At 44.4% G+C, this 25,785-nt stretch overlaps 1 protein-coding gene across 1 annotated transcript in view; it reads right to left on the minus strand.

Moving 5' to 3' along the window:
* Positions 1-25,785, minus strand: part of NCOR2 (nuclear receptor corepressor 2) — a 545,866-nt gene that overhangs the window by 388,343 nt on the left and 131,738 nt on the right. Inside the window, 2 exon segments of the mRNA XM_029571687.1 lie at positions 3,765-3,831; positions 3,834-3,891. Coding sequence (XP_029427547.1) covers positions 3,765-3,831; positions 3,834-3,891 — 125 coding nt within the window.

The raw sequence follows: 25,785 nt of genomic DNA on the forward strand, positions 1-25,785 counted from the left end.
TCTATAATCACTCACTCACTCACTCACACACACAGACACAGAGTTGCAAGGGAAAGCAAACTGAAACAAATTAGTTGTGAATATGGTCCTAAAAGGCAGGAAGAAGTCTGCCTGGTTACTAACATTTTTCGTGCTGTTTTTGTTCTAGGACTGGGGTCATTTTGGGTCCATCCCCATATCATTTTTTTTTTCCGTTTGAAAAATGGCATGGCCTGCCTATTGCCCCTACCATGTGACAGGGGCTGCGCAATGGCACTGGTAGCTCCTGTCAGAAGACAGGGGCAGAGGGCAGTTGGTGCCATTTTGAATAATGGCAGCCACCAGCCCGGGAGCGGGAAATTGCTCCTGACCCCCGCTAGACCATCAGGCATTTTGGGTAAGTCCTGGGGGTGGGGGGATCTCAATATTTTAATACATAGGAAGGGTTGGGGGCAGGTTCTGAGGGGATTTTTGGTTTGGGTTTCTTTTTGGTTTTTGTTTTTTTTTAAGTATTGCTTTTTTTTTGGCTCCCCCCTTCAAAAAAAAAACTGATAGGAAAATATATAATTTTGTGTTTTTTCCTATCAGTTTTTTTTTTTTTTAATTTCCAAAATGCAACAAAATAGAAAATATCAGTATTTCCTTTTTCATTGCAAATGAATTCCCACCCCTACTGGTTACCCTCTAACCCATACTGCCCTTGCTAAGGATATGTCCCAGCTATCAGCTGTTCTAACTTTTCTCCCTACACTGCTCTCACTCTGATTATCACTTTTGCTTGCCCTTACCACCATCCGCTGGGGTAAGGTGATCTCCCAGCTGTTAGCCGGTCCTCTTGACTGCCTGCTGGAGGTCTGGCAGGAATAACTGATCCAGATTAAATGTATATGACTGGAGCAATTCCCTAGGTTGTGGGAACCGGGCAGCTCTGCACACAGAGGCATGAAAACAGTTGCAGCCCTGACCTCATCCTGCCCGTGCTCACCTGTGTTTCTCTGCTTGGGACGCAGCACTAATGTTTACATAAATCCAGATTGCTTTTCCTTCCCTGTTTTAGTACTGCATGGCTAGCAAAATCAAAACGTTTGAAGGCAGAAATTAAAAAACAAACAAAACATGGCCTGGATAAAGGCCCCATGTAAATAGCGAAAGAAATAAACATGCATACAAAAAAACTTCATGGTTCTACAAGACTGAGAATATCCTAAAGGAAGCAGTTTTTTTCGAACAAGTTTCCCCAATAGGTGGTGTTTGTTATCCAAGTAAAGTGAAAGAGAGAAGCTTTTCCCTTCATTAACAGGACAATCCACCTTCATGCCCAATGCCTCCGGACCATCAGGTCTAGGTGAGTTCTAATTTTTTTTTGTAGACCCTGCAGTTTTCTCCTCCTCCTCCCTCAGGATTTCCAGCTCAGTGGGAACCAGGGCCGGAATCCAGCATCATGAGCTCGCAGGCGATTTTTCCTTCTGCTTTTTGCTCCTTCCAAACTCACTTAGCCTAGTAAGGGCAGTAACACTCTTCCAGGACTCCAGATCTCCATCATCAGGTGCTACCAGTGCACGATGACCACGACGCCTGCCGTCCTCCCCCCTGGGAAACGTGACCCGGAGAGAGGAAGGCCCTGGAGCCCTTCGCATGGCAGCGCTGCTGCTGAGCCACTGGGCTGGCCCCAGATGGATTTCTCAATGGACGACAAAGAAGGGAAATGAACAAAGACAATTTGCAGACATGTATGCTTAAGAGATAATTAACAGGCGGAGCTCTCTGCCCTCTTCTTGTATTGTAAGTGCCAGTGCCGCCCGCTCCTGCAAACTTAGGGAATAGCAACCTGCCCTCCCTGCACACCTCTGGAGGGCCCTCTCTCCATGTGCAGACTGATGGAGATTTGGCAGGAGTGCCCGAACCTCAGTATCAGATTCTCCTACCAAATTTCAGCCAAATTCATTCAAGGCGAGCCCCTGATACATGAATCATGACAGAAGGGTCATCCCTTAGTGACAGCAACAGGGTCATTGTACTGATGAAACAAATCTAAAAATCAACAGATAAACAGCCAGTGTATATCAGCCAACAATCAAAGCACTTGCCAAATAAAAAGTTTAAAAAAAACCAAAAACGACATTGCCATCTAAAGTACAATGCTGTAATGATTAAGAACATAAAAAATTGCCATACTGGGTCAGATCAAGGATCCATCAAGCCCAGCATCCTATCTCCAACAGTGGCCAACCCAGGCCATAAGAATCTGGCAAGTACTCAAAAATTAAGAAGATCCCATGCTACTGATGCCAGTAATAGCAGTGGCTATTTTCTAAGTCAACTTGATTAATAGCCGTTAATGGACTTCTCCAAAAACTTCTCCAAACCTTGTTTGAACCCAGCTACACTAACTGCACTAACATCCTCTGGCAACAAATTCTAGAACTTAATTGTGCGCCGAGTGAAAAATAATTTGTTTCTGATTAGTTTTAAATGTGCTACTTGCTAACTTCATAGAGTGCCCCCTAATCCCTCTATTACCCAAAACAGTAAATAACAGATTCTCATTTACCTGTTCTAGACCTCTCATGATTTTCTAGATCTCCAACATATTCCCTTCAGCCGTCTCTTCTCCGAGCTGAACAGCTCTAACCTCTTTAACCTTTCCTCATAGGGGAGCTGTTCCATCCCCTTTATCATTCTGGTCGCCCTTCTCTGTACTTTCTCTAGTGCAACTATATCTTTTTTGAGATTGCGGCGACCAGAATTGTACACCGTACTCAAGGTACAGTCTCACCATGAAGTGATACAGAGGCATTGTGACATTTTCCCGTTTTAACCATTCCCTTCCTAATACTTCCTAACATTGTTTGCTTTTTTGACTGCTGCAGCACACTGAGCCAATGATTTTAAAGTATTATCCGCTATGATGCCTAGATTTTTTTCCTGGGTGGTAGCTCCTAATATGGAACCTAACATTGTGTAATTACAGCATGGATTATTTTTCCCTATATGCAACACCTTGCACTTGTCCACATTAAATTTCATCTGCCATTTGGAAGCTCAATCTTCCAATCTCACAAGGTTCTCCTACAATTTATCACAATCCACTTGTGATTTAACTACTCTGAACAATTTTGTTTCATCTGCAAATTTGATCACCTCACTCGTCGTATTCCTTTCCAGATCATTTATCAATATATTAAAAAGCACCAGTACAAGTACAGATCCCTGAGGCACTCCACTGTTTACCCTTTTCCACTGAGAAAATTGACCCATTTAATCTTACTCTCTGTTTCCTATCTTTTAACCAGTTTGTAATCCACGAAAGGACATCACCTCCTATCCCATGATTTTTTAGTTTTCTTAGAAGCCTCTCATGAGGGACTTTGTCAAACACCTTCTGAAAATCCAAATACACCACATCTACCGGGTCACCTTTATCCATGTTTATTCACCCCCTTCATAAAAATGATTGCACCTGGCCTGGATTCTGAAAACCTTATAAGAAAGTTATAGCGTCACGCCTGGATTTAAGAATTTGGTGCTCAAGGCAGGACCTGAGAGTAGGGTGGAAAGTCCCCAAAGAGCAGAGTGGGGGGGGGAAAAGGTAGAGCGCCAAGGTGCTACCCCCTTTAAAGGTGGCACCAGTGCAGGTGGGAGCAGGGTTCTATTTGGCCTTGGTATTTGCTCCTTCAGAGTTTGGCACCCGAAGGCAGTTGGCCATGTTTATATCCGAGCCCGTCCAGAGTGAAAAAATAAGTGGAGGAGCCCGGAAAGTGCTCCCTGAAGTTGTCCAACCTTACCTTTCACCCCCTGGCTGGAATTCGGAGAGCAGAGAAGGTCTCCTTCGCTGGGGCTGCAGGATAGGTCATGTGCCATGTGAGGACTGTAATCCCGGGAATGGTGCTGATACTCCAGGAGGCTGACATCCTGCACAAACAAGAAAAAGAAATTAGGTTAGCAGACTCAAGGTAATCAGAGGATAAACATATTTATGGTTACAACTGTGTACTCCAAGATCAAGCATCAAATCTCATGAGTTAGTTTACCTGTTTCGGGCTGTAAAATGCTAGCAAAAAGCAGACAAGTCTTGGTTTGTAGTGAAATCCTAAGCATTATGGCTCTCTGCACAATTCTGCACAGTGCAGGGGCCCAGCCTAATGGCTCAACTACTATACAAGAAACCGGGTTTGATTCCCTGGGTCAAGTGGGACCTTCGGCTCCCCACTTGGACCCAGGTCGGACCCAGCAGACAAACCCAGTTCTGGTTTTGGCTCGCTGTATTGCAGCCCCAGCCCCCTTTCGTAGAGAAATTGGAAGAGGAAGTCAATAGATTAAAGGGGGGGGAACAAAATCCAGAACGGGATCAACCTGTCAGGGTTGACCTGTAATAGACGGCGACCGTACTCTGACTGGTAGAGGCTGGGGCTGCTGCAGAGGGAGAGTTCACAGTCCCTGACGGAGGAGGGGGGGGGGAGGGGAGGGGTCTCCAGTCACTACACACATCTTACTGGCCAGGCTCAGGGTGTATGTGAACTGGATTCCAGAGTGTGCTCAATGGCCCTTGGATGAGATTTGTTGCTGTCATGCAGAAAGGGTTAAAAAAAAAAAAGAGTGGGGGGAGGGGGGGGGGGTGGGAACAAGATACACATGCATGAGTGCTCCAGTAGCAATCAAGATGCTCCTGGATCATTAGGAAGGTGTAGGATAAAAAAAAAAATAATCTTTTAAAATGTTGCATTCATCCCTCCACTGAAACAGGAAAACTTACTGAATTTTTACCTCTGCACAGGAAGGCAAGGTGAAAGTTGCTTAGAGTTATTACACCTCCTGTCCATCAGGAACAGACTGAGCAGTGCATCTTCTACTCCACTGCATACAATCAGCACTACAAGTCCCAGCATACAATGGGGCCGATGCAATACACTGCGCCCATTCAACACGCGTCCAACGCGGAGTGAACCTAATAGTGCTCATCACATGCAAATCCATCCCGATGGAGCAGGCGTTAATAGCTGATCGCATTTAAAACAAGTACAGAAAAGCAGAAAAAACTGCTTTTCTGTACTTCCTCCTTCTTAATATCATTGCGATATTAAGTAGGAGCAAAAAAAAAAAACTTAAAGAAACCTTTAAAAAAAAAAACAAAAAAAAAACAGACACACCTAACCAGCGGACAGCAGAGTTAGGAAAACAGACACAGATAAAGTCACCTCCTTGCTAACGAAACCCCCTAATTTAAATATTGCCTGGCGCCCCCCCCCTTGGGGGCGCGATAAGAAAGCGGACACCGACTGTTCAGCACCCGCTTTCTACACGCATTTACTGCATCTGCCCCAAAGGGGGTGGGTGGGAGAGGATCAGCCTGCCTGGAAAAGAAAGGGCACCAGCTGGTCCTTCTTACCGGAAGAATCTTCTGGGCAAAACGGAGAAATGAATACGTTTTAGAAATGTAAATGTAGGTTTATTAAAGGACAAATAAAAAGGGAGCACGCAGCTTGTTTTCTGAAATAAAGGAACAGTAGTGTAGGTCCACTTGAATATGCGGAAATGAAGGTTAATAAAACAAAAAAAAAAATATATATATATATATATATATATATGTATGGTGATACCTTTTTATTGGGCTGGTTTAATTCATTTCTTCATTAGCTTTTGGGAGCTGTACATACTCCCTTCATCAGGTCCTTTATTTCTATAAAGTTAAGAAAGATCCCCATTCCCCCCCCCTCCCCCGCCTGCATAACCACCCCGGGACAAGGGGTCCGAAAAAGAAATATCTACTTGGCACCAGTGACTATATCTTTCCAGAAAAGAAACTAGAAAAAGGCAAAAGGCCAAGCTCCAGCTCCATCTGGGACTGCCAATTAGCATAAAATGTCAGGAAACATCCCAGTGCAGAACTGTGGGGATGTCATGAGGCAAAACAACATGCCTGTACGGCAACCGCATGGAAAACCAGGAAAGAGAGCCTCGGGCAGTCCCGTGGCCGGCGCCAAGAAAAATACAAAACATTTCCAAAGCCCGCCCTTTGCTTAACAAGAGTGCACCCTAGCAAAATATCCTACGGGAGAGGGGGAGGGAAGCTCACCAAACGATTATTATGTTCGTGGTAAATAGGGTACCCCGGGGCAGTAACCCATTCGTTGCCCTGTGGCACAGAGGCGTGCTTGGGAAAGGGCGAGACGTCCCACAAGCATCCTCCTCCCTCAGTCACTCTCCATTCTCCACTGCACAGTACATCAGCATGCACCTCAGAACCGCTTTGTTGTTCTGTCTAATTAAGTAAAATCCTTAGTAAAATAAGTCGTTTTAGGTGTACAGCTGCCTGGGATGTTCATTCCCATCTTAACACTTTCATTTAACCATAAGATCTACTGGCGGGAACCTGGTTGCCTCTCCAGGCTCTGACCGTCTAGGGTGGGAAGCAAAGCATTGGTGGCACAGGTGCCAGCTCTGTGGGTGCTTGAGCACCCCTCAATATCCAGCAAGCACCTTCACAGAGTTCAGCGTTGAGCTTAGCAACCCCCTACCATTTTGAAAAGTTGGCTCCTATGATTGGCGGTGGATGCACCGTCTCCAGTTCTTTTCTGGAAGGGATAAGACGATGCCCATTCCCTGTCCAAAATAAGAGAAAGGTCGTGGCAGACCCACCTGTTCCTAGGTCTGATTTTCTTTAGTATATATTGTACAGGTTCTTAGAGAGTAGCTACGATAAAGACTGAAATAAACCTGGTGTTATTTCAAAACACACCTTGAAACTATTAGGGGGCAATTCTGAAGTTGATTTTCAAAAGGGAAACCCCATATCCCCCCCGTGGTATTTTTCTGTGAAAAGTCAGGGTCAGCGGGGAACACAAATGCATAAGTTAGTGCAGTAGAGCACACACAGAGATTTTAAAATGAAGTGCGTGCGTGTATTTCACCTTTCCCGCCCTTCCTCCCCAATTCTCTAACCCCTATCAATCAGAGGCGCCCTGATTGAGTCACAGATCCGCAAGGAACGGGGAGAAACTGTCTTTGGTTCACGCTTGAACCCAAAAAACACAGGGGATGAGAAGGTTTTGCAAAACTGTTTTATCTTCTAACTAGAGATGTAAAATTTCCAGAAATTTTGAAAACAAAAATGGATATTTTAAATATCAATGGGGCAGATTTTAAAACCCTGCCCATGTAAATACGGCTGGATTTAAGGGTGCAGGGGGGTTTTGTGCACCAAGCCTATTTTGCATAGGCTCGGCGCGCGCGCACAAGGCCCAGAACTCACATATGTCCCAGGGCTTGGAAAAGGGGGTGGGGGCATGGCCAGAGCCCTCCGAAGGCCTGCTCGGCTGGCATGCATAACCTATGCCTGCCTGGAGGCAGGCGAAACTTAAATAATAAAGGTTGGAGGGGGGGGTGGAGGGAACAGGGAATGCCATCGGGGCTCCCCTAGGGCTCGGTGCGCGCAAGGTTCACAAGTGTGCACCCCCCTTGCACGCACTGACCCCAGATTTTATAACATGCACGTGGCTGCGCACGCATGTTATAAAATCGGGCGTAGATTTGTGCGTGCCGGGTTGCACGCACAAATCTACGCCCGCACGTAAGTCTTAAAATCCAGCCCACTGCCTATATTTGTATCAGTTATCACAAAGTTGTTAAGTTTATATAAAATTAAAAAACAAAACAAAAAAAAAAACCACTAAGGCATTTATACTTTAAGGGTGTAATTTTCAGAGCATTATGTTGTGGCTACATGTGTAAGATCGGCATATACACATGTAAGTAGCACACAGGCACATACATGCTATTTTGCAAGCACCACTTCTGTGTTTACTAATGAGGATGTTGGGGAGATATCAGTTCTGGAGATGGTTTTCAGGGGTGATGAGTCAGACGAACTGAACCAAATCACTGAACCAGGAAGATGTAGTAGACCAGATTGACCATCTAAAGCGTAGCAAATCACATGGACCAGATGGTATGCATCCTAGGGTACTGAAGGAACTCAAAAATGAAATTTCTCATCTATTAGTTAAAATGTGTAACCTATCATTAAAATCATCCAGTGTACCTGAAGACTGGAGGGTGGCCAATGTAACCCCAATATTTAAAAAGGGCTCCAGAGGCGATCCAGATAACTATAGACTAGTGAGCCTGACATCAGTGCTGGGAAAAATAGTGGAAACTATTGTAAAGATCAAAATCGTAGAGCATATAGAAAGACATGATTTAATGGAACACAGTCAACATGGATTTACCCAAAGGAAGTCTTGCCCAACAAATCTGCTTCATTTTTTTTGAAGGGGTTAATAAATATGTGGATAAAGGTGAACCGGTAGATGTAGTGTATTTGGATTTTCAGAAGGCGTTTGACAAAGTCCCTCATGAGAGGCTTCACGAAAACTAAAACGTCATTGGATAGGAGGAGATGTCCTTTCGTGGATTACAAACTGGTTAAAAGACAGGAAACAGAGAGTAGGATCCCTTTAATCCTTCAGTACCCTAGGATGCATACCATCTGGTCCACGTGATTTGCTACGCTTTAGATGGTCAATCTGGTCTACTACATCTTCCTGGTTCAGTGATTTGGTTCAGTTCGTCTGACTCATCACCCCTGAAAACCATCTCCAGAACTGATATCTCCCCAACATCCTCATTAGTAAACACAGAAGTGGTGCTTGCAAAAAATATATAGATATGATCTGGAAAGGAATACGACGAGCAAGATTATCAAATTTGCGGATGATACAAAATTATTCAGAGTAGTTAAATCACAAGCAGACTGTGATACATTACAGGAGGACCTTGCAAGACTGGAAGATTGGGCATCCAAATGGTAGATGAAATTTTAATGTGGACAAGTGCAAGGTGTTGCATATAGGGAAAAATAACACTGTGTAACTATAGCAAGGGTTAGATTCCATATTAGGAACTACCACCCAGGAAAAAGATCTAGGCATCATAGTGGATAATACTTTAAAATCAACGGCTCAGTGTGTTGCAATAGTCAAAAAGCAAACAGAATGTTAGGAATTATTAGAAAGGGAATGGTTAATAAAACAGAAAACGTCATAATGCCTCTATATCACTCCATGGTGAGACCACACCTTGAATACTGTGTACAATTCTGGTCACCGCATATCAAAAAAGATATAGTTGCGATGGAGCAGGTACAGAGAAGGGCAACCAAAATGATAAGGGGATGGAACAGCTCCCCTATGAGGAAAGGCTTAAGAGGTTAGGCCTGTTCAGCTTGGAGAAGAGACAGCTGAGGGGGGATATGATAGAGGTGTTTAAAATCATGAGAGGTCTGGAACGAGTAGATGTGAATCTGTTATTTACACTTTTGGATAATAGTAGGACTAGGGGCATTTCCATGAAGTTAGCAAGTAGCACATTTAAGACTAATCGGAGAAAATAATTTTCACTCAATGCACAATAAAGCTCTGGAATTTGTTGCCAGAGGATGTGGTTATTGCAATTAGTGTAGCTGGGTTCAAAAAAGGTTTGGATAAGTTCTTGGAGGAGAAGTCCATTAACGGCTATTAATCAAGTTGACTTAGGGAATAGCCACTGCTATTAATTGAATCAGTAGCGTGGGATCTTCTTGGTGTTTGGGTAATTGCCAGGTTCTTGTGGCCTGGTTTGGCCTCTGTTGGAAACAGGATGCTGGGCTTGATGGACCCTTAGTCTGACCTAGCATGGCAATTTCTTATGTCCTTATGGGAAAGGTTTTTGGGGCAATTCTGAGGGCGGGGTTCAGAAGTGCACACACACAAGTTGCTGTACTGTACGCAGTAGACGAGCACACTTCACTGAAACTTGTCCACACGCTTTTACACCCTGCTAATTGATTTGTGCCGTTGAAACACCCTGGCCTTCTCTCAGCAGTTTTTGAGTGGAAGGTCTGGGTTAAGGTTGCCTGGAGGTCAGGGTGGAAGCGGTAGGGGTAATAGCAGGTATGTACATGCTTTCTTCATAAAACACCTGCTTCTGTCTATAACTCGGGGGTTAGGCCATGGCACATGTTACGCGTATAAAAAATAAGGAGGTAATTTTAGGAGTTACACATATAAATGTAACGTACTAGCGTAGCTATTTTCAAAAGCCATTTACGCACATAAAGTGCACTTACACGTGAATTTCCTATGGACAATTCAATGGCATATATTGCAGCAATTTTTCAAAAGCCCACTTACACAAGTACGGTGTATGTACAAGTGTAAAACCCAGTTTTTAAGTGTGTCATTGCTTTTTAAAGTTAGGCCCCTCTGTGCATAATTTTATAAAATGGATAGAGAACATATATGTTTCCCTGCATTACAAATGTATGCACATACTTTTAGGACAGAAATACATAGTACTTTTAAAACTATGTGTCTCCTGTTAGCATAAATCTCCATGCACCCACTTATACAAGTACTGGTGACTTAAACTACTGAAAATTGGGCTCATACAAATATCAAAAAATTCTTACAAATGTGTCCAATGCTAGAGATTAACCTACAAGCCAATCACAGATATATTAACTTAGTCCAATCTAAACATGTCACTGTTATTGTTATATATTCTAGTGGACTAACACAGGAACTACAATAATTAATATTTCAATCCTGAATAAAGTATCTCATACTTTTCATGGTCCTTGCATCTTCATATTGGAAGATGATGGGCCTTTGAAAATTGCTATTTTTATGCATGTAACTTTTATAAATCCACTCCACAGGGCTGAACCTTCAAAAAGTTTCACCCCTGTAAATGGGCTTTCAAAAATTGCTCCGATATGTGCTACTTTTACATATGTAACTCTTCTGAAAATTCACTCCATTGATTAATGAACATTTTTAAAGAGCAATGAGCATGCAGTGATGCTATTTGAAAATCAAAAATATTTCTCAGGTGGTTCTAAGAGAGAAAGCATTTGAAAAGGTTTTTTTCGTTTTGTTTTTAATTTTTCTAAAAGTTTCCACTTGTGCTTTTCTCAATTTTTCCATTTTTTTCTCCAGGCTTTCACATCTAATTCTACCTACAATATGTGTATAATGAATATTATACAATACCATGCAATAAAATGATACAATACGTAGAATACTCACTGCTTTAAATGCAAACATGGCTGACTTTTTAATTGATTGTGTTGGAATGCAAAACTCAGATGCATCGTTAGATGGTTGAATTTAAAGAAAGCTGAGCACCTAAACTAGGTTTCAACCAACCTAAAAGTTAGACATTTCAGCTGAACACTGCAAGTAAGTTTTGGGCTGAAAATTCTCCTAAATTTATTCTCCTCGATTATGCAGCTAAATAGGAGCCTAAGTCTGAAAATCAACACTAGGCGAGTTACTTCTCCTGCCCTAGCTCCACCCCCCTCACTCCTAAACACAGGCGCCTCAGCGGGAGGGCGACTTCTGGAGCCCGTCTCAAGTTAGGCACCTAGGGGCGATGCCGCTTTTTTTTAACGCATGCAATATGCAAATTAGGGGGTCCGCGCTAGGAAGAAGGCGCTAGGGTCACTTGCACGACCTTACTGCCTCTTTCCTAACGCGGACCGCCGCAGCTGCTGGTATGAAGACTGACCCGGTAAACTTCTGCCTCAGTTTTCATAACCAGTCTGTCTGCCAGTAATGAAAACAGGACACAGAGTTTACCGGCGTCCTGTCTTCATAACTCAGCGGTCTGCCGAGTTATTATTTATTAATTCTTACTTTAAAAAAAAAAAAAGTACAGAAAAGCAGTTTTTTCTGCTTTGCTGTACTTTTTTTCAATTCGCTATTGCATTAGGGGTGGATTAGTGCCTATTTATCCCGCGTCCGATTGCGGGTTAACAGTGCGCCCGGCTGAGCGCACTGTATGCATCGGCACCCTAGAACTTTCGAATATTGGCCTGATAAGCGCGTACATCTTAATGCTTTCCGACGTTTTACTTCACCCAGGTTCCATTTAGGAAGATTCCACGTGCAGTCCTGCAGACTTCTTACTCCGTCGGGGCCGCTGTTAACTCTGCGCGGGCAAAGCCTTGAGAAGGCGATTTTCAAAGTCATTTTACCCTGTAAATTAAGAATGGCGTGGGCAAAACTGGCTTTATGTGATAAATGTAGCCATACTGAAGGAGAGCGCAAGTGCATGTGTGCATTCCCGGGAGGCGCGTTATGAGATTGGAAATAAAATCTACACGAATTTTTATTTTATTTTCAAGCCTATGCTGCTTATTTGCTATAGGAAAGAAATGACCCTCGAATTGTAATGCATCCACTTGGCGACGCTTACATAACGTATCTTTCTCCGGAAAATACACAAACCTTGCAAACTTGTAGCAAAAAAGAAAAATTGAGAGTCACGTGATGTGAATGAGCTGAGCAGGACGCTCCCTGCACAGCTCTGGACGCCACGCCACAGTTTCTTTATTAACCTAGCTGTTTAGCTGCTTTACTTAACCTCTGGAAGGAGAGATTAGTTGCTCATGTCTATAGTTATATATGAGCCAAAACCCCGCCAGCAAAACTCACTCGGGGAGGCAGGAAAGAAAAAAGAAAAAAGCAAGGCGCCGGAAGATAAAATGGCGACTGGCATGCTGACTGTGAAAGAGCCTCCAGAAAACCCTAATCGCATGGAACATCTGCTATCCGAAATTTAAGAAATCTGACATGCAGCGCTGGATAAAAAATTGTCCGGTTATCGGCAACCCAACTGGGAGGAGGTGAAGTCGGGCGCTGGCTGACCTGGGGCCCAGGATGGACCATGTGGAGGGACGCATTATCCTCCATGGAAGACGATGCTTGAATCATACTACCAACTCATAAAATGGAGAAAGTATTAGAGGAGCAGGCTCTAAAAATCGATGATTTGGAGAACAGAGCAAGGCGCTCTAATCTTGCGGTTTTTAAGAGCTCTACATGTGGGGAGATGAGGGAAAGGTGGATGGGAGGGAGGAGGGGGAACATAAGGTGAGGGTACATGAAGAAGAGACCAAACTGGGCTGTGAGGGTTGGGGGGAGATACCATGGGTTTGCACAGATAATACCAAGATTGCGATGGGAGAGAGAAACGGTCTTTGGGCTATGTATGTGTTCACTGGGATGACATAAACTCAAGATTTGCAATAGCAGGGGACCCGAGGTATATACGGTGGGGTTTAACTGGGAGACCTCCCCATTCAAGAGATTCAGAACCATTAGGGGAATCCCACAAGGAGGAATGAGTGTCCAAATATTTCATGGACTGTTAATTGGTTTACATTCCCCATAAAACGTAAGGAAAATACTGCATCATCTCAGAAAACAGGGGTTGCTTCCATAGCATGCTTGCAGGGAGACTCATCTCTCTGATGGGGAGAGTGCAAAATTGCAGCGAGAATGGTTCAGGAGTTGTCACTATGCAGCGGCGAAGGGGCAGGAAAGTGGGGGTGCCATCCTGATCCATAGGGACTTGGCTTTGCAGGTATCCCACACGATATCAGATCCAGAGGGCTGGTAACATCCTTCTGAGAGGAAAGTTACAGAACCAGGAATTTACCATCTGTAACATTTATGCCCCAAATAAGTACCCATACTTTCTTCCAAACATGTATTTAATATACTCGTGTTAAATTCTCAAGGGCATTTATTTGTGCTAGGAGATTTCAACTGGGCGGCGGACCCTCAATTAGATAAGTGTCCCGGAGGGCATGGGGGGAAAAACACTACTTAATAAAGGATCGAATTACTTATGTCATAAGTTGGGCTGCTTTGATATATGGAGAACTATGCACCCGGAGGAAGGCACTTTAACACATGTCTCCAAAGCCCATGCCACGGCATCCCGTATAGATTATATTTTGATATCTAAGGCTTCCTTCTTTATAATTAAGAAAGCGGTTATTAGTCAACCTGTGATATCAGATCACGCCCCCATAGCAGTTGAACTATTTCCCTTTGGGGAGCGAGCTCAGACACCTAACTGGCGGTTTCCCAGTCACTTGAGTACTGATATGGAATTTCAAATGTTCCTGAGGGATAAATGGGAAGAGTTTAGATTAAATAATAAAGTACATGATGACAACCCATAACTGCTATGGGAAACCACGAAAGAGGTCATGCGAGGAGAAATTATTGTCTTCTTGAGTAAAAGAAAGAAGAGAACAAATGGGATGATCTTACAGCTTCAAGAACAAGTTTGTGAGGCTAGTGTTTATCTCTGATCCTAATGAGAACCATAGACAGATACCTCACGGCCTTAGAAAGCTTAAACACGTCAATCCATGCAAGCCTCTGAGCTAACATTTTTTAAACATGGGAACAAAGCAGGCAAATGTTTGGCTAATGTGGTGAAGAACAGCGAGGAGTAATGCAATTATTACCCAAACTGAAAACAATGGGGAACCAAGCAGACTCTAAAGCTGAAATCTGTGCAATATTCCAAGCGTTTTACACCAGCCTATATACAGATGATGCTCTGGGAGGTCGTCCAGAGGAAGATAAGTTTTTTCATGATTTGGGCATCCCGCAACTCTTCTCTAGAGCAGTTAGATAGTTTAAATAAGCCCATTCTCCAAAAAGAAGTCTCTCAGGTCATTGCTGAAGCTACATCTGGGAAATCCCCGGGACCCGATGGCCTATACTATGATTTTTATAAAATTCTTAATCCCAACCTTACGCCGTTACTCACAGATTTTTTTTTTTTAGGTCTGTGCTAACAGCTGAGAAATTCCCCGATGCATGCAACACTGCACATATTACAGTTCTTCCCAAGCCTGGGAAGGACCTGACCAAACCCGGCCTCCTATAGACTAATTTCCCTACTAAATTGTGAATGTAAAATATTGGCTAAAGTGCTAGCAAATAAACTTAGTACCATATTTCCCTCTTTGATCTTGGGCAATCAGGTGGGTTTTGTCAAGGGCAGATCCGCTAGCTCTCACATTCTCAAATTACTCTCTGCTATGACATTTTGTCAATTCCAACAAGAACCAGCCTTAGCGATAGGATTTGATTCAGAGAAGGCCTTTGATAGAGTTCCTGGCCCTATCTTTTCTCGGTTTTGGACTGCTTCGGTTTTTCAAAGAAATATCATATGCTACATCTCTCTATTATACCAATCGCCTATCTCTTATATACTAGCTAATGGAATGAAATCACAAGCCATGCATATAGGTCGGGGAATGAGGCAGGGATGCCCCCCTTTCACCACTGTTGTACATACTATCAATAGACCCTCTACTGAGGAAGATAATGGCACAGATATCAAAGGCATAGTGCGGAATGGGGCTACATTTAAAGTGGCCACTTTTGCGGATGATGTCTTGATATTCCTTACAGACCCAGGTCAATTCTCTCTCTCCGTTTGCTGCATATTCAAGAAGACTTTGGGGCATTTGCAGGCCTTAAAATTAACAAAGGCAAGTCCGAAAGCATTAGATGTGGGTGGCAGAGTGCAGAGCAATTGGGCCCGGGACATTCCCTTTGAAATGGGTAACGAACGATATGAGATACTTAGGGGTAAGAATTCCGACAGATGTTACTAACTTTTACGAACCTCTACTGAGGCTACCCTGAAACAACCTCTACTGAGGCTACCCTGAAACAACCTCTACTGAGGCTACCCTGAAACAATTGGGTTCTCCCTCAGTTTCCCTGTGGGGGAAAATACAGCTACTTCAAATGATTATTATACCCAAATGGTTATATATACTTTCAGATGGCACAGATATGGATTACAAAAAATAATCATAAGGAAATAGACCGTTGCTTCAATAGATTCTTATGGTCTGGGAAACGAGCTTGGGTTTCGCTCAGGCAATTAACCAAGCCCATTACGCAGTGGAGAGTGGGCTGCCCAAATCTAAGGCTTTACAACTTAGCTGCTATGTTACGATGGGTTAGAGATCTGGTTTTACACAGACAATTCTGTCCCTATCAATCATATGCACAGTTGGTATGGGAAGTCTCACTTCAAACCTCTTTATTCTTGGCAAACTCAGGGTCCTTGCATGACATTTGCGGGGCCCACATCTTACTGGTGGCGGGGAGGAATGCAGGAGGTTTCTATGCCAGTTAATACAGTTTGCATCCCCTACAATAGACACCGAGTATAATAAGCAATAACCCGGATTCTCCTCCGGGGATGGGCACAACCATTTTTCCCCAGTGGAAAGCTTTGGGACTAACCTACCTTTTACCAACTCTACTCTTCTGACACACCAATTTTTTTTTAGCTTTAAGGGCTTGCAGGAGAAATATAACATTCCTAAACACTTCTATGGATACCTGCAGGCGAGGCACATATGCGGAATCTTCTGGTATGACATTAAGTGAATCTCCATCTTCTTTAGCTCTGCGGACTTTAATATTATGAGCCCCAAAACATCCTTGAGGCCCTCAATTGCTTTTATCCGGAAAAACCTTTCACAGGCCATCCCAAGTACAGATCTTACTACTCTTTCAGAAATGGGGGACTTGGCCAAAGTTTACTTTGTCGTTTCCAGAGTTTCAGAGTTGTTTTTCAGATTTCCCCAAAATATCGGAGAATGTGGCCCTTAGAGAAACACAGCTGAAGTTTCTTTGGCAGTTTCTATGGGACACCTCTCAGTGCATCTGAAGCCCGGACATCCCAGACGAATTGTTGTCCTAAATGTGAGATGGAGATAGGAGGACTATATTCATATGTTCTGGAAGTGTAAACATGGTTCATTCTTTCTGGCAAAAGATCCAAAAGAAGGCTCAGACATTATTGAAATTTATAGTGCCCCCTAGATCCAAATGCATGGTTATTTGGTTAAACAGCCCCCAGGGGTGCTGGGGGATAGGATGCGGGCACAACTTAGTTTGCTGGCAAAAATGAGTCTTTTGGGGGGAAAAAAAAAAAAAGATATTACTAGTATGGATCTCGGCATCCCCCACCTTCAGCGGAACCATGGTTTCAAAAACTGATTAGACTCTTCACTCTAGAATATATATGTCGGCACAACAGCATTCCACTAAGCGGCTCCAATCTCTGCTGCAAGTGTGGAAGCCTTTATACGATTATCTATCTCCCAAGATTAAGCTGATTTATGTAAAGCAAACTTAAATACACCCCAGGTTGTAACCTCATTCCCAATGGCTGTCTTTCTAAATCTACTCTACTATTAATCCTCCAATATAAGGTTTCGATCTCCTTTAACCGATGGTGAAAGTGTGTGTGTGTGGGGGGGGGGGGGGGGGGGGGGGGGGGGGAGAGAAACATCTGGTGGAATACAGGGTGGAAAACAAAAAGAAAAAAGAGAAATACCCAATCCTGACAGTTATAGACACCCACTAAACTCAGGAGTCTTGAATTGGATTTAACCAACATGTTTATAACGGGGTTTTATAATGGTGTCTATCTTATATAAAAATGGGCTATTTCTGTATAGCATTGCTCCGGTGAGATACACCTAGGCGTGTTTCCAATATCCAAGAGTCACTTAGCTTTCCTCAGTTGCCATCTGGAGGTTTAGAGGGCACACAGCAAGAAGATATGCCAGAGGCAAACGGAGATATCTACTATCCTTGCCCAGCATTACTTGTATATTGCTCAAGAGTTACTACAATATACGTATTTTACCTTTGTATTCGGACTTGTATTTGTAATTGTACTTTGACTTTGTATTGGTAATATGTATTGTTTTTGTAAGCACCTGATTGTTTGTCAATTGGTACTTTGAAATAAAATGAATATAAAAAATTAAAAAAAAATGGTACGGGGTTTGCTCAATAACACCTTTCGGTTTTGCTTCATTATGATAAGCAAAAAGAAAACCCCCCCCCCCCCACCCCCCCCGAATACTGCCAAGTTAGGAAGTCCCAGGGTCTGGTAAAAGCAGCAACTTCCGAAAGCATTTGAACAATGGCTTTAAAGAAACCACATTTAAAACTGTAGAAAAGTATTAAGAGCGCGGCACGAAGGCTTCAGGAGGCCATGGGAAGCAAAGGCAGTTCAAGCAGAATACAACCCGGTCTTTGATTCTCAGCTTCAGGTCACCTTTCCCCGCTCTCGCTCTCTCTCTTTTTTTTTTTTTAAGACTGCCCTGAGCAGAGCGTTTCATGACTAATTCAGCCAAGCCTCACCACAAAGACGTTTGCTTTGGTTTGGAAGGGTCCCTGTTTTCGCGATAAATCCAACCGCTTGCACGAGCGGCAGCGCTCAGTAGGCACCGGGTCTGCCGCGCGGCTCCTACCCCAAGCACACGGTGGCCCAGAATTTGAGGCTGCAGCGATGGGAAGTGCCTTGTTGCTCCCTCAAGTTAACACTTCCCCTGCATAACCCACTTGGCAAGATCGCCTCCAGGCTCTCAACCTCTCCCTGATTTGCTGCTGCTGTTTCTCCCTCTGTGGTTAATGCAGCAACTTTCATTCATTCTCATATTCCCCCCAATCTAAAAACAAAAAGTTCAGAGACTTAATACAAGATAGATCTCACAGGCTGCTGAAGAGCAATTATGTAAATAGACTTCCAGCCTTCCACCCAGCCCCAGCATTCCTGAACTTTCAAGGCCTGCCAAGAGGGGGATAATTCCTACCAAAAGTAAACAGGAAGACTTTGATGGCCTCAACTTTGTACTTGTCTAGCCCAGAGGCAGGGGGATTCCCCCACGTTTATTCCCCCCTTAAAGGCACAGGGGGACATGGCCTGGCTGCCATTCCACTGCCTCCAGACCTCTAATGACTGAGATGAGACATGACCCTGAGCCAAAAATGAGGGGGCAGTGACTACACCACTGCTTTCCAGTCCTCCACAGTGACACAGGGGGGGGGGAGAAGAAATCCTGCCCTTGGCTGCCAAACACATGGTGGGAGGTTATTCCAGCCTAGAACATGTACTAAACCGTACTAAATGTCATGGAGGTGCCCAGTCTGCAACACCAGAAACTATGGTACCATGGGGACAGGAAGAGCAGCCCTACATTAATGGAGGTAAATAAGATCCAATTGCACTGGGGTTCCAAGTCCAGTGGGTCCCGTAATTACCAGAATAATTTTAGAAAATAACAGGAATAAAAACTGCAAGGAATGTCTGTGTAAAATTACCTAGACAGACTTAAAACTTTATAAATGTGGATAATAAAACCGCATAAATACCAGGGAAATTATATTAATAAACCTTAGCGAACTTAGAATGCCAGTTTTATCTTGGCGGGCTAGAACGATCACTCAAGACTTCTAGCGCATTCAACCTGCGCACTTCAATGTCAATCAAAAGGTCTGGTATAGACTCAACCCAGTAGGTCAAGTCAACCGAATCACACGTTAAGCAATCCAGATCACTTTTCTGGAGACCGGGTCGATATTCAAAGTGTTTGGTCTGGCTAACAAAAACCTGAGATTTGAAAATGCCCCCCTGCTCCTTGGCTACGTTTTGCCTGGGGGAATCATTACCTGTGCAAAATTTAGCCAGATAAAGAGAGACCGTGCTGGAGATATTTCCCTGCGCTATCCAGACAAAGTTACACTGGTAACTCTGGTCAGGCCGATGATGAGCCTAAAGTTAGCTGGATAACCAAGAGGAAAACAAAATATATAGCAGGGCCCAGCGAGACAGATGCAGGGGAGGGGGGGGGAGGGGGAGGATGCAGCGCTGATCTCCCCCCCCCCCCCCCAATGAGAAAAATTATGTAGTGAGCCAAGCCTGTCATTATCCTGCTGGGTTTTTGGGGGCACTTTTTTCAGATGGAGGGATTGGAGCGGCTCGGTCCAATACATTTTTGTCTCTTAAGGGGTAAGAAGGAAGGCAGTTCTAGTGCCATGGCCCACTACTTTATTGTGGGTTCAATATTCAAAAGCCTGGTAAGTGGCAGTAGTGAACCTGGATAGTTTTTATTAGAGGAACTTTAGCCAAGTATACTCGGTGGGCATTTATAACCAGACAAGCATCGCTGAATATTCGGGCAAAGTTACCCAAATAACTTTGCTACTCACTGGGCTTTTGAATATTGACCTTTTACATGCATGGAGAGAGTTTGAATTAACTTTTTTTCCTGAGGAATGACAACAAAGCAAACCAGGAGCCCTTGCCCTGGTCCTAAGGGCTCTTCCAACAAGTTGGGTTTTCCTGGCTATTCCACTGTGAATATATATGCAAACTGCAACCTGAAAATCCAATTAGCCGGGCGCTCCCAAAAAAGTGGGTTGAGAATCGTCGCACCCTCGTCCTCCTCCCGCCTCTTCTTCCACCCATGGCGATCCAGATCTTGATAAAATTGGTCTTCAAACATTAAAATTCTTTCTGGAGCTCCACAATATGACACCAGCGGAGCACCCACCCCTGCACCGTGCGCTCTGGAAGGATATCCATCAAATCGCTTACTCCATCCTCCGCCAGCTTTGCATTGCCGTATATAAATAGCATGAAAACGTCTGGCAGGCTTTAATTTTGGCAAACGAGGCACTCCCAGCCTCCAACGCGCCAGACAATACGAGCACTGTGTGTTCCAATGTCACCTGCACCAGTGGCTCCTGCCCGAACCTCTCAAAATGGGGGCAAAGGGAGTCTATAATGAACTCTTTTGTTTCTTTTTTAAATAAATAACAAAATCATGTAGCCTCTGTTTCTTCTCCAGTGTCAAACGTGATGCTGTAAGCTGCTCAAATGATTCTGGCAGCTACCACAGCTCTGCGGTGCAATCAGATCTGAAATGCTTCTAAAAAGGTGTCCTTGGCCAGGCTACAATAAGCTTCTTGTTCTCTTAGCTTCCTCTGCAAGTATATTTCAATGAGCAGTGAGGGCCTGGGATTGTTTGTTTGTTTGTTTTTTTCTTCTCCAGGGTATAAGTCCTCTTGACCCTGAATAACCCGGAAGTGTCAGGTTCATTTTGGTACAATAGTCCCGGCTGTCTAAGAAAAGAGGCTGGATTCGGCATTAGGGAGAGCCTCCAGCAGCACAGAGGCCCCCATGGAAATATTCTGATGTTTTGATAGCATGCTGTCTGCACCCCCGCATCTTCCCCCCACCTACCAAGTTGTCTCAAATAAAAAAGGCCAGTCAGAAATCCCTGTAAGGAGCAAAATGTTCTGTGCTGAGCTGCTAATTACCTGGTTGAAAACCCGGGACCATCTGCAAAACTCTGGCACGCACGGGAGGTTCACTGCACACAAACATTTAGGCGTCCAGAGAAGGCGAGCCAGGGGTGGGGGAAGGGTGGCATTTAGGTCAGGGGTGAGGGGGCAAAAACAGCACATACACTTGGCATATCATAGGGGCCGATGCAATACAGCGCGCTCACACGAGCGCACTGCTTAACCCACTGTCGGACGCTGTCTTTCCCATCGTGGAAAGCATGGAGAGCAGCTTAGAGAGGTGCTGTCAGAAGATCAGTAATGCATGCCAGAGATGTCACAGTCAAGGCTGTACAGCCCAACTGTCACCTCCTTAGTCTGGTTTATAGCAGGACCTGCCAGTAGTCCCTCCTCTTTCCATGGTGTGGCTGGACACTGTGCTTAAGTTAGCATTCGACTATGTGGCTCCAGTTATTTGGAATACGATTCCTCACAATATCCGAATGCAAAAACCACCATTTGCATTTTTTTTGGAAATGTGTCAAAAGGCATGGCTCTATGATCAGGCTTTTGAGGCCTAATACCATTCATAGTTGAATAAGTTTTTGTGAATTAGGTGGTACTGGGTTGCTGTATGTGTTTGAGGACTGGTGTGAGTAAAGGAATGCAGGTTATACTGAGGCTGGAAATGTTACAAATTATATTAGTTATAAAATGTATGTATGTAAATTCTTTATTTTAATTGATTTGCATTGCAATCTACTTTGTTGTCAGAGTATAAACAAACAGAAAGTGCTTGATGTGAAATTGCTTTTGACAGGAAGAGATAACACAAAACAAAGGGTGAAATACATAAAAAAAAAGGCTACAGGTTGGCATAGGGAGGAAAATTCATAGCATCGCTAATCTATAATGGGACGGCATATTTGTTTTGCGGCAGACCAACATGTGCACTCAAACCTTCTGCTACACACAGGGCCGGCCTAAGCATTAGGTGAACGAGGCGATCACCTGGAGTGCCAGAATCTGGGGGGTGGTAGCCGCAGAAAAATATTCCTGTAGGAAGGAGAACTGTGAAAAGACCGGGTCAATTTGCAGCCCAAGGAGCCCAGGCCCCCCCCACCCCAGGAGGGATAAGGAAAGCATGATCATTGCAGCCCAAATGTGGAAGGAGGCATAAACTACCTTGCGAAATTGCTGAAAACGCAGAGTGAAGAACAGGAGGTGAAGGCATAGGTCACAGCCACCTGAAACACAGTGTATCCTTCCTGCCCCCTCTGCACTACCCCCTCCAGCCAGCAGGAGGAGTTGATGAGGCAGCAATTACCTGCTGCCGCCTCCTCTACTGATAAACTGCCTCTCATCTAAAGTTTGGAATGCATGGGAGTCACCAGATTTATGGGGCTCCGCGGGGTTGCGACTTTATAGCAAATTGGCAGCTGGCAGAGGCGGCAAGAATCCGCTGCTCCTCCTGCGATTCATCCTGCCGGCCAGAGGTGAACTGAGGGAGAGTGGTAATGATCATAATTACGCTGCAGAAGGAGGGGCTGGGGGCTCAAGGGAAATTATTCACCTAAGGCACTTAACACCCTGGCTACACACATAGCAGCAGTCTGGTGCTAGTTAAGCTCTGATCATGATCTCACATTTCCACTCCCTCCCATGAATACCAGCTATGGGCCCTGCAACCACAGACTGACTTGTGCGGTGACTACAGGAGAACAACTCCCCCTACCTCACATCTTCTCCCTCCTTTGCTATTTCTCATCACTACTGGGAGATGTGAATAAGAGTCCATTTTTTAACACCTAGGCTTTTATCTTCAGGATTCAGTTTAGCCACAGGGCCAAAAAAGGAAAAAAAAAGAGAGACACAGTTCAGTAGAGCTTGTGGATAAATTATACAAAATAGTTTACTGAAGGGTTGATCTATCAAGGTTTTTCCCATGGTCACAGAATGAGATAAAATGCCTCATAACTCAGGCTCTGAATATCTTCTACCGTTGTCTGACTAACTCGTGTATTTTTAGAGAGGTTCGTATTAGTCAAACGATGCTTTACGGCTAGTTACTTTTTTTTTCTGTCCCAAAAGGAAGCCAGGCAGAGTGTTTTCCACAATAAAGGCAGTTTACATTTGTACAGTGGTGTGGGTCTCACCAGACCGCTCGGGCTCTTCAACGATTCCCGACTTCTGAGACCATAAAAAAACCCATCTGAGACAGTTTGCTCTGCGAACCACAAGAGCTGCATTAATCCAATCTGTCACCGGGACATGCTGACCAATTTACGTCAAACAGCCTTCTAGGCAGACAATTCATTTGTACAAGACCCCTCAATTTTTCTCATGTTCAAGTTCATTATGAAGGGGGGCAGGAGGAGGAAACACAATCGTTTTCTCCCCCAAGAAAAAAAGTAATTGAAGTTTTTCTTGCCGTCTCCCTTTATCCCCTTCCGGTGATCAAACCTGAGCTCTCACTTGCCCATGGTGCAGCATGGAAAGCAGCACGGATGAGCCCAGTAGCACAGGTCCAGCTATACACGGCCACCTGTTTTTTCCTGATTGCTGTTTTATTTTGCAATTTACAAAGTGGCATCAACTGTGGCATACACAGAGCACGTATAAAAAGAGACTTTGGCAAGAGGAAAGAAGCAAGATCTCCAACCTGGTGGAGAAGCAGAAGCTTGTAGGAGCCTGCAACCCAATGACCATGGGCCACCATGTCCAGACCAATGCGTACCAATGTGCACGCTGCCAAGCTCCAGCTTGCAATTTCAAAGCCCTGGTATTAAAACAACTCTACAACGCCACACCACAATCTTGGGAACCTTCCCGCAGAAATTATTGGATTGCGACTCCAGATCCTTGGAAATATGTAACATTCCTAACAGAGTCACAACTTTTCGACCACCCCTAATTTGTAGAGACAGGGTGCCTAGAAACAGTGTTAAAGGGAAAGGTGTGCAGAGAAGGGCAGGAGCAGTAAGGAAGTGCACAGATTTAAAAGGTCCTCTGTGTTAAACACATGGCGTGAGGTCTACTTTCCTGCATTCGGGGGAGAACAACTTTCTGACAGGGCCACGGAGTGAATGAGAATTAAACGATACTGGCAGCGAGTTGAATCCACTTTTGTGGCCCTCACAAAATACGCATGCGACGAACAAATCTCTCATAGGGCAATTTTCAAAACTAGGGCATTTTGCTGAAAAACCAGCTCATGTTGATGTGAAGCTTCAACCTACCTGTGAAAGTTTTGGGAGATGCTCAAAACGCTTCCCTGGGTATGCACGGGGGAGCTAAAAGCACGCACTCTAGAACACCACACTTGCTTTTATCCAAATTAAGCAAGGTCGGAGGCCTTTGAAAACTGGTGGCCCCCAGGATCACATTCCCTTTCTTGAAGCCTAAAGTCTCTCCTGCCTATTTTTTACTGGAAATCTTTCCTGGTTTTTGGGGTTTTCTTCTTCTTTAACTTTTTTTAAATTTAGGAAAATTATGTTTACATTGGGTCAGAGATACTTTTACCCACCCAGACCTAAAATGGGAAAAATAAAAATGCTTGTATTTTCCCTTTGAAATTTGATGCAAAATGCATCAAAAAAAGTACCCAGCGCCTTTGATGGTTTGGGAAAGGGGAGGGGGCTCTTTTGTAAGAGCTGACATTAAATCACACCAGTTTTCAATGCGAGCCTACCCCAGCAACACTCCCCGCACAAGTTACACCTGCTAATCCGTGTGTGTGTGTGCAGGGGGGAGGGTCTGAGAAAACGGACACACATTGCTTTTCAAAACGGAAAAGCTTGTGTATAAATCCCCACCCAGCTTCCAACCCCTGAAGGCCTCCCCACTACATGCATAAAAATTACACGCATGTAGGGTGTTATCTGCGTGTAATTATCAGGCACGCAGCTTTCAAAGGCACCATTTTTGTGGGTAAAGCACAGCTCTATCCATAAAAGTCCCTTTGAGGGAGCTCAGAGATGTGCTGGCGGGTCCGCTGTGTGACCTGTTCAATAGATCCCTAGAAACAGGAGTGGTGCCGAGTGATTGGAGAAGAGCGGTGGTGGTCCCGCTTCACAAGAGTGGGAACAGAGAGGAGGCTGGTAACTACAGACCAGTCAGCCTCACTTCGGTGGTGGGAAAAGTAATGGAGTCACTGTTGAAAGAGAGAATAGTGAACTATCTGCAGTCGGAAGAATTGCTGGACCAGAGGCAGCATGGATTCACCAGGGGAAGATCCTGTCAGACAAATCTGATTGACTTTTTTGACTGGGTAACCAAGGAATTGGATCAAGGAAGAGCACTCGATGTCACCTACTTGGATTTCAGCAAAGCTTTTGATACAGTCCTGCATAGGAGACTGGTGAATAAAACGAGAAGCTTAGGAGTGAGTGCCAAGGTGGTGGCCTGGATTGCAAACTGGTTGATGGACAGAAGACAATGTGTGATGGTAAATGGAATTTTCTCTGAAGAGAGAGCGGTTTTAAGCGGTGTACCGCAAGGATCGGTGATGGGAGTGGGCCTGTTCAATATCTTTGTGAGCGACATTGCGGACGGGATAGAAGGTAAGGTTTGTCTTTTTGCGGATGACACTAAGATCTGCAACAGAGTGGACATGCCGGAAGGAGTGGAGAGAATGAGACGGGATTTAAGGAAGCTGGAAGAATGGTCGAAGATATGGCAGCTGAGATTCAATGCCAAGAAGTGCAGAGTCATGCATATGGTGATTGGAAATCCGAATGAACTGTATTCGATAGGGGGAGAAAGGCTGATGTGCAAGGAGCAGGAGAGAGACCTTGGGGTGATAGTGTCTAATGATCTGAAGACGGCGAAACAATGTGACAAGGAGATAGCA

This window comes from Rhinatrema bivittatum, chromosome 11 (assembly GCF_901001135.1).
Source record: "Rhinatrema bivittatum chromosome 11, aRhiBiv1.1, whole genome shotgun sequence".
NCBI classification, from domain to species: Eukaryota; Metazoa; Chordata; class Amphibia; order Gymnophiona; family Rhinatrematidae; genus Rhinatrema; species Rhinatrema bivittatum.